The sequence below is a fragment of the Eublepharis macularius genome, chromosome 5 (assembly GCF_028583425.1).
Source record: "Eublepharis macularius isolate TG4126 chromosome 5, MPM_Emac_v1.0, whole genome shotgun sequence".
NCBI lineage: Eukaryota > Metazoa > Chordata > Lepidosauria > Squamata > Eublepharidae > Eublepharis > Eublepharis macularius.
Genome location: NC_072794.1, coordinates 133,894,099 through 133,903,774, shown reverse-complemented (window position 1 = coordinate 133,903,774; position 9,676 = coordinate 133,894,099). Strand labels below are relative to the sequence as shown.

General features: G+C 42.0%; 1 protein-coding gene across 1 annotated transcript; it reads left to right on the top strand.

The window, feature by feature from the left end:
• Positions 1–2,073: 2,073 nt before the first annotated feature.
• On the top strand, positions 2,074–9,117 carry PXMP4 (peroxisomal membrane protein 4). Its single transcript, XM_054981366.1, has 4 exons — positions 2,074–2,217; positions 3,301–3,363; positions 6,288–6,486; positions 8,281–9,117. The coding sequence occupies exons 1-4, from the start codon at positions 2,105–2,107 to the stop codon at positions 8,542–8,544; spliced, it is 639 nt and encodes a 212-aa protein (XP_054837341.1). The 5' UTR covers positions 2,074–2,104; the 3' UTR covers positions 8,545–9,117.
• The last annotated feature ends 559 nt before the right edge of the window (positions 9,118–9,676 follow it).

Genomic DNA, 9,676 nt, shown 5'->3' with positions numbered 1-9,676 from the left:
TAGGGACCGGTTCCGAAGCAGCCCGGTCTGACTTGTTTGAGTCATCCTAGTGTCGCAACGAGTACACTTCTTGAACAAGGCTTTCTGCGCCATTGTAAAGGCGCCTGAACAAAACCTCCTCCTCCTCTTTTTTTTAAAATATATATTTTTAACACTAACAAACCGTTATAACTATGACTATACTACAGAACTATAAACTAACCAACAACTACTAACTAATGCTAAAACACTAAAGCTGGAGCAGAGCGTGAGCAAGACAACCTCTCTCACCAGCAGCAGATAGAGAACTGAGGGATGAAGGGGCATTCGGCATCTCTGCGCAGATCGGGCGGGAAATGCTGCACGTGCGTGGGAGGCCTGGAGCGCCCCTTCAGAGCTTTAGAGAAATCTCTCTCCGGAGCAGGCCTGCGCAAGCACAGTCCCAATGTAGGGCTGCACAGACGAACGACAACGAACCTCAGGTCTAAACTATTGTAAAGCACTCAACATTTGTCTTCTCTTAAAGTAAGTGCAGAAACTCCAGTTGGTACAGAATGCCACAGCTTGGTTACTGTGGAGAGCTAGGTGGAGCATACATATCAAACACCCATTCTGTAGTCACTCCATTGGTCATTGATCAGTTGCCAGGTTCAATTCAAGTTACTGGTCATCACGTACAAAGCCCTTCATGGACTTCTACCCATGTAGCTGCAGGACCACCTCCCCTAGTATGCTCCACTACATGGGTGAATGGGTAAAGTCATCAACAGCTCATACACATGCATTCTCCATTGTGGGTCCTACCTTGTGGAACAGCCTGCCAGGAAACATCAGGAAGGCTCCCACACTTGTATTATTTCACAGAATTCAGAAAACAGAAATGTTCAGAAAGGCAGTTTTATATCCCAGAAAAGTGAAAAAGGAAACCAAACAAGTTAAACAAGGGAATTCTGCCCTAGCCATAAATATTTGATAGATCTTAGAAAAATGAAAGATTACTGAAGGACAAAAAAATAAGATATATATGACTGCGCAATGACGATAAAGAGGGGGCAATTCACATATTACAAAAACCTAAAGGGCATCTTGTAATGTCTGTAATGTAATGTAATGTAATGTAATTCTGTAAAATTTCATACAATTACAGCAGCTCCATAGCATGAAAGAACTCTTTATCTACTCTAGTAAAGCTGACTGAATAGAATTGGTAAAATCTTGGACCTAGTAAGAGAATAATAAAAACACATTGACAAGATGCAGGAAAAGTGAATACTAACTAACATAGACTGTTTTCCAAAATAATATTGAGCAAATAATCCACTGGGAGGCACTCTAACAGTGTAAGCCTAAGTAGAAATACCCTTCTAAAACTTCAGTGTAACAGAGTATCTGGTGTTACCACCTCTATAAGAACAAGATTTTAAAAATTTTCAAACGTAAATCATATTGTCCAACTAATACTAGATCTTAAGATAGCTGTATATCTACGATTGATGCATATCTATTGACAGCAATGCGATGTATTTTCCAGAAAATATATTCTGCAATGGCAGAATACAAGATTGGGCAGATGCAACAGTCTAAAATACCGTGTGCGGTACCTGCACCGTAGGCATTAAAAAATACTGACTTGTTTTGTCTACCGACCAGACTTCCTGGTTACTTTTTTTTAAGCTGGTGGGCGGGAGTCGCCATGGGGTAAAACCGACAGGTGCTCACAGGAGATTATGGGAGGACTGAAGATGTAAAAGCTGCTCTATTTCTCCCCACCCAATAGACGCAGGCGCGAGACAGGATTTCTTACTCCTTCAAATTCGTATTCTAAAAGTTCAGTATGCATTTTTAAAACTTTTTTAAAGATAAACATTGCTATGTGAATGCAAAAAAAAAAGTAAAAGCTGTTGTCCTCAGACTGTACTTTGGAGCTAGGTGCATGGAATGTTATTTGTACACCGCGGGATGGGGGCCCTTCTTTCTCGGCCCAAGCAGGCTCGGAACCGTCTTTCAGGGAGTCGTTTTCCACACGGACGCGATTTCTTCAAGCGCCATCTCCGTGTATTCTGTGCTCTAGGTAAATCAGCTCTCCCGGCTAGTGGCTGGGCTTGGAGTCTGTCAGTGCGCGGCCATGGGCGCCGAGGACCTGCTGAGGACCCTACTCTACACCGTCAATAACTTGTTGCAGCAGCGCAGATATGAGGCCGCGCTGGCCGTAGTCAAGGGCTTCCGTAACGGAGCGGTGTAAGCCGGGCCGGGGTGATTGCGGGGGTGGGGGGCAGTGAGTCGCCCGCCTGCATCTCGCCCCATCTTTTGCTCTGCTTGGAGGCTTAGGGGGCTTCTCGCCCCTCGCCGGTTTTGAGCTAGCTGTTGTGGGCGAGAGCGGGGAGAGAAGGCGCCTTTCCTGCTTGGAGCGGTGGATTCTGCGTTTCTGAACAGTAACGCCCAAGTCCATTAAGTCTGGTAGGGACTGTGTCTGTCCTGCAAGGCAGGGGCTGGGGGCACAGAGTCCTTCGGGGCTCTGTCTTTCGAGGAAAGCGAGGGTCGAGTCAGGTACTGCCTTCTCCATGTTGGTGAGCCCATTAGTACGGGGATTCTGCTGTTTGGTGGGTTATTTGAGTTTGGCCACAGCTGACTGAGTTTACAATAGTGGCCCGTTCAAAAGCTAGCAGGGATTTTTCTTCGTCTTCGAAGGCCTAGTATGTTGGCTGTCAACAACTACTCCTCAGTGGTTCTCTGGCTGCACTTTACTTGAGTTTTGAAAGGTGTGCAAGTAAACAGGCATTAGTTCTTTTCAGAAAGCAATGGCTCCTTCTTTGGCAGACTTTTTGGAAGAGGGACTTCGAATGTGCATTTGGCTAGAGCATCCTAATTTGCAGCCAGAAATGAAAGGAAAACCTAGTATCAGTTATGGGCTTTTTGATGCCCGGGCATACAGTCTTGGTTTCATTTTTAATACCTTCAAGTGCATTGGTGCTGAAGCCTGTTGTTTCCTCTTTAATTAATGATGCATCTAAACTCCATCCATTTTAAAGTTATCCTATCACAGGTCATCTTTGTTTCTTCCATGGAGAATATTGCAGGTAAACCAGCTAGGTTGTCTAACCTGTTATGTTCCACCCCCACATGAAGTGGAGGAGGTGAGAGAAAATACTTGAGAGAGTATTTTTCTGTATAGGCCAAAGGCCGGAGTTCACAGATGGCTGCTTCATGGCTTAATTAGGCAAATTAGTCAAAAACTGAATTCAAAGATAGAAGGAACTGTAGACAAATTTGTGTGTCAATGTTTGCATGTGTTTTATTATTTTGTTTCCCTTCCTGTGACAGGTATGGAGCAAAAATTCGTGCCCCCCATGCTTTGGTGATGACTTTTCTGTTCAGGAGTGGAAGGTACATTTCTAGGCAGCCTCTTTCTCAACTACTTAGATTATGAATAAGTGCTGTTGCTTGCATTCTTTAAAAAGATTTGTGAGAATGTAAGATCTACTGCTTCCTCACAGTGACTATTTTCTGTGTAGCTCTTGTTACTGCTACAAAGGTGGAAGCATTTACAGCGGTAACAGAGCATCCACCCAGAGGTTTTCCCTTCATTTTCTTTGCCTCTGCCCTCTACAGCTGCCATTCTCTCCCTCCCAGCCACCAAAAAACTTGTCCTAGATCGAGAGCCCCACCCCCAAATTTATCTGGGCTAGTGAGTATCACAGGCTTTGCCAATGGCTGCAATTACTACAGCTGACCTCTGTTGGAAGCTGCAGGCAACGAAGGGCTTGGTGGGTCACAGCACAAGGAGGCTTGAATGGGATGCTCCCTGGGCCAGCCACACAGCACAAAAAGGAGATGGGGCTCCAACACTAAACCACACTCACAAGCAATCCCACAAATAGGGCCAGCAGCATCCCCACACTTCTCAGGCAGGCACTGGCCAGAGAGGGGACCCTTTAAGGTAGCAAGGGAAGAAGGAAGGAAGATAATACCTGGGTCAAGGACCCAAACCACAGCCAGCAGCATCATGCTTCCCTTTTATGGGACTTTAAATGAGGCTAGGGCTGCCGTGCCTACAGGAAATCCTTTAAAAGGCAGGAAGCAAAGTGGCTGAGGAGGATGCACAAGACATCAACCTTACAATCAGGTGGGGGGAGGGGGCCAGGCAGAGCCCCCTTTCTCCCCTAATGACTGAGGCTTTGTCTGTGGCTTGCTGCCAAAGGACATTGGAGGGTGCAGCAGCCCCAGGCTCTGTCCTCCAGGATTTGCAGACTGACAGGACTTTTTATGGCTTTTTAAAAAGTAGTAGGTAGATTGCTATAACATTTTAACCATCTGTTGCAACAATTTACTAGTTCTTAACTTTCACTTAAAAAAAAAGTAAATATCTGTCCTTTTTCAATGCAGGATTATAATCAGTCAGGCAGCCCCTCTTGCAATGAAAAGGGCTAGAGTATCTCTCTCTCTTAAATGAAATCTGGGAACTAGTACACTGTTGCCATAGATTATTAGAATGATATAGCAATCTAGCTATTACTCATCTTTTAAAACCAGCAGAAATTGCATGGGGGTGGGGGTGGGGGTGGGGCCTGGGGCAGGAAAATGATGCCGAGGTCAGTGGAACCTGCGAAAATGTGCATCCTCCCATCCCTAGAGCATTCAAAAGTGCTTTGATTGCACTCTTTCCAAAAAGATCATAGTGAACCAGCTTGAAGAAAGACAACAATAATAACATTTGATTTATATACCGCCCTTCAGGACAACTTAATGCCCACTCAGAGCGGTTTACAAAGTGCTATTACTATCCCCACAACAAAACACCCTGTGAGGTGGGTGGGGCTGAGAGAGTTCCAGAGAGCTGTGACTAGCCCAAGGTCACCCAGCTGGCTTCAAGTGGAAGAGTGGAGAATCAAACCCAGCTCTCCAGATGAGAGTCCCGTGCTCTTAACCACTACACCAAACTGGCTCTTGCCAGATCACAACAAAGTGGGCAAAAATATTTGAATAGAGGCTGGCATCATATGGGTGCTCCTGAAAGCAGTGCTGCAGTGAGGAAGGCAAAGTGGAACAAAACATTAATATAGAAACAGGTCTGCTGTCCCCATGCCCCCTCTGTGTTTCAGATAGATTTCCTAGATTAGATCATGCAAAGTCCATGCACTCTCATGTTATATTAATGGCGCTTTCTGTAGCGAAATGAATATTTATTTATGTATTAAGATATTTATGTACCACATTTCTGTACAAATATCTTGGATGTGGCTTACAAAATAAAAACAAAATCTCAAAATAAAAGACATAACCAGCAGCAGAATAAAAAAAGCAGTAAAACTATTTAAAAGTCAGCAGGTTAAATAACATAATGATCTTAAATAATCTCTTAAAAATGGCAAGCAGCATAAATATAGTTAAATTCTCCCCAATCCAGCAACAGCTGTGAAAGCAGGATAACTGATAACTCTGCCCCCCCCCCAAGGTTTTATCTGAATTCTTGGGGAAATAAGAACATTTTCACATGGTTTGTAATTTTAGCAGAGCCCGCTTGCAGGGCAAGTGGACTAAAAGGCAAATAAATGAGGAGAGTCTCTTTCTAGGGAGGGAATTCCATAATATTGGTGCCACTACAAGACAGACTATTTCTGGGTGTACACCTATTTTGCTTTAGTTGGAGGTGGGGGCGCACAGAGCAGAGACTGACGATGATCTTAACAAGCAGGCAGGTTCATACAGGAGAATGTGATAGGCGTAGTAACAATGGTATATCAGTATAACAATATTCTGGTGTTCATTTTAAAAAAACACAAAAGCCCTGATAGCCCAGAGGAGGGGGATGGCCATTCCTGCCAAATTGGGGGAAACTTGCTGTGTTGGAAGCCCTATTGCTGCTGCGCTTTGTCTGCAACCACACCAGCAATGAGGAAACCACAAAATCCCATCTCTGTGTGGAAGACACTATGGTCTCTGTAACTTGAATTCGCTAGCAGTCTTGCCACTGTATTTTGATCCTGCTGAAACTCCTGAACCATCTTCCAGAATAGCCTCACCTACAGCATGTTGCAGCAGGCCAGTCTGAATACAGTCAAAGCATATGACTGTATTCAGACCGTATAATAATGACATACTTTGTAAACCACTCTGAGTGGGCATTAAGTTGTCCTGAAGGGCAGTATATAAATCAAATGTTGTTGTTGTTGTTATAGATAGCTAAGAACTGGCACTATGATTTCTTGAAATGGATCATAGGCAATGACTTGACAATCAGTTTTTGAATGACCATATTTAGGGAGAAAAAGTGTTATCTGCAATAACTGTTTTTTGTTTTCTTTCTTCAGCTTAAGAGAGAAATTGAAAGCAATTGCTCAGGCAACGTACACACATTCTAGAAACCTGGCATATTTTGTATTCACATACAAAGGACTGAGGGCCCTGCAGACCCGAATACAGGGAAAGAAGATCCCATTTCACTCTTTCCTTGCAGCCTGCATTGGGGGCTGGTTAGTGTTTGGGGAAAATAATAATATCAACAGTCAGGTAAGCAACACAGTCTGTGCACTGATTGATCTGGGCTCTTATCAATGGAATACATAAAGAAGATGATAGTCATACTTGTTGCTCCATAGTGGATCTCCTTTGTTGGCTTTCTGTATAGGCAAAGCTCTTGGGAGCACTAATGTTAACTACCAGTTCTTCTGTAACTTCTCCTCAATGCTCCAGAGAGTGATGAGAAGGAAGTAATAGTATTATGATTAGACAGTGTTTTGTGGATTCTTCCTTGCTTCCACTCTCTGTGTTCCTTAGAACAGATGATTGGGCCCACACAATGGCTAAGGTTCATGCAATAAACCCTATGCTGATTCATCTTAGAATGAAATGGCAGGTATAAAAAAGGTTGGTATGTCGAGGAGTGGAGTTGAGCCAAATATGATCAGTTCAGAATATCTAGAAGAGTCAAACAAAGATGAGAACATTAAGTTTTGGTGTGGATATAAAACACAATTAAGCCAGTAGGGTGATATGTATTCCTTACCAATCATTGGTCAATGAAACTGTGTGAGGTATTTCTTCTGTTTGTTTCAGTCTTGCTTCACAACATTGGATGATCCCAGTTCTGTGTTTTTGTATTATTAAGAGTACTCACCAATATCTAAATTGCTCACAATTTTAAAAACCTTCTTTGGGATGAGAGTTATAGTTAGTGAGGTATGTGATGTTTCCTGGAATCAGAGAAATATATCAGGAAGAACACTCTTCCATAGTGCAGTTCTTCCACAGAATGAAGAACAACTGTCTGTTTGAATTCTACTTTTCGACTGGAGTCTCCGAAGTGGCTCACAGTGGGCAGTAGGTACACAGTTTTCCCACATTCTTCTCCATCACTACAGCTCCTTCCAGCCCCCAGAAAGATCGTTTCCAGGGTCTCTGGATTTGTGCAACCCAGGAGGGTTTGTGGGTTGTGGCAAGGAGGGACAAGAGGGCAAAATTGGTCTTTTCATGAAGGTACACAGGTGGAATGGGAAGGAGGAGCAGTTTCAGTTCCTTGTCACTCCAGCCCATATAACCCTTGTGGCTGGTCCTCCATGTGGGTCCCATGATGCTGGGACTAATCCTTCCAGGAGTCAGAAAGCACTGCAAGAATGGACAGGAGTGCAGGAAAACACCTTTCACACACAGTTGTAGGATACCATCTAATATTTATAAAATGCAGCATTACATTAAAAAAAATAAGAACACCTTTCAGTTAATGCACAGTTCATAACATACATGAAGAGACATGGGTGAGGAGAGAGAACAGATTGAAAAGAAGAATTTTAAAATACTGATTTCAGAAATAAAATATACATAAACCAACCTGCTTGTCCTTTAACAAACACTTTTCACCAATGGGCAACACAATGGCCGGGAAAAATAGAAGGGCTCAGGTAGAGCTCAACTAGGAACAGACTGAAGGACTCCAAGAGTGACCTGGCTGTGCATTGTGAGTGCTTCTGCTGTCAATATTATAACATGACAATTGGGAAGAGGTTACTCACACAAATATTGAAGGAAGTGTATTTTGAAACGGATGTAACCAGTTGCCCAGCCATGTTAAAGTGTAAGCAGTGCAGTTGAAAGAGTATGGAATAACCCCATTATGAAGGACTCCTCAGTCCCAAAAACACTTTCCTCAGAATAAGCCGCTTAGAATAAAATGAGACTTACTTCTGAGTAGGTCTGATTAGGCATTTTCCCATTGTGATTTCCTCTTCAGCTGAGGACTGGTTGAAATAATTATTCTTTTTGAATATGTTATTTGCCTAATATGATTTCAAATCTTCCTCTGTTTAGATAAACATGTACCTGTTGTCTCGTATCCTGTTTGGACTGTCCCGATTGGCAGTGGAGAAAGGTTACATCCCACAGCCAAAACAAGATCCCTTCCCATTTTTTGCTGCCATGGTATGGGGAATTGTCCTCTGGCTCTTTGAGTATCACCGCCACACTCTACAACCATCTCTGCAGTCCTCCATGACCTACCTATATGATGACAGTAATGTTTGGCATGATGTTTCTGACTTTCTCATATATAACAAAAGACCTGCTAGCAAATAGTCTTTGCAATATGGCACATTCAAGTAGCACAACTTAATATTTTTTCCTGAACACACTTGACTAAAAACATACAGTTGTTAACATTGGATGTAAATCTCTCCTTGTGTCCTGGTTTAAATATTTTGTGTAATCTGGTAATCTTTGTGGGATAAATGAGAGAGCCCATATTGCAAGAAGTCATCTTCCATTTTCTTATGAAGTGCCCCTATTTTCTGCAAGGAGACCAATTTCCATTTTTATGCTAACAGCTGTGGAATTTCTTTGGGGTGGGAAAACAAGTGAAAAATTCACTGATCTTGAAAAGTTCACACAACTTGAAAGAAAATCGTGAATATATTTTATATAATGCAGTGAAAATATTTTATATAATGTTGAAATACTAGATGATGCAGTTAACTCTCCAAATGCATTTATATGATACAATTCCTTCACTATATGAGCAATAGAAGAAATTGGTTAGTTCTCTCTGAGGCACGTTAAAGATTAAGTTCTGAACATTTGGGTGCAAGTCTCATAATTAGAAATCTTTTGAGACAATGTCTTTGTAATATCCTTTGGCTTATCTGTTGCACTTAACATAACAACTTAACATAATAACTTAACATAATAACTTAACTTAACAACATAATGCTGGTAAATGGGCATTAACATTTTTTTTAAAAAAAACTAACGAAGAACAGCCTTCCTAAAGATGTAATATCTATTGAGCACAGCAGTGGTTCTTTTTAAATATATCATCAATATTTATTATTAATTATAGGACCTAAATATACTAAGTGCATCACTGAACGAAAAATGGAATTTTAAATAGGTTCTTGGCTGAAAAGAGGAGTGCAGAGGTCTTTCTGATCTTCTGCCCTGCAATCCATCTTGCTACCCCAACACTGCCAAAAACTTGATATTTGGCATCATAATGCCCTATAACTCCTTACAAAAAATTGAAAATGCTCCTCCCCAGTGTTATCTGTGGAAGAAATGTGTAACAAACCTAATGGAGACGTGGTTATGAAGCAAAAATTCCTGAGGCCTGGCATTGTCATTAAAAGTAAAACTGAATTTATTTAAGGAAATCAGAGTTGATATAGCATTTAAAAGTAACAGGGAAATATTTTGAAAAGAGGAAACTACAAAC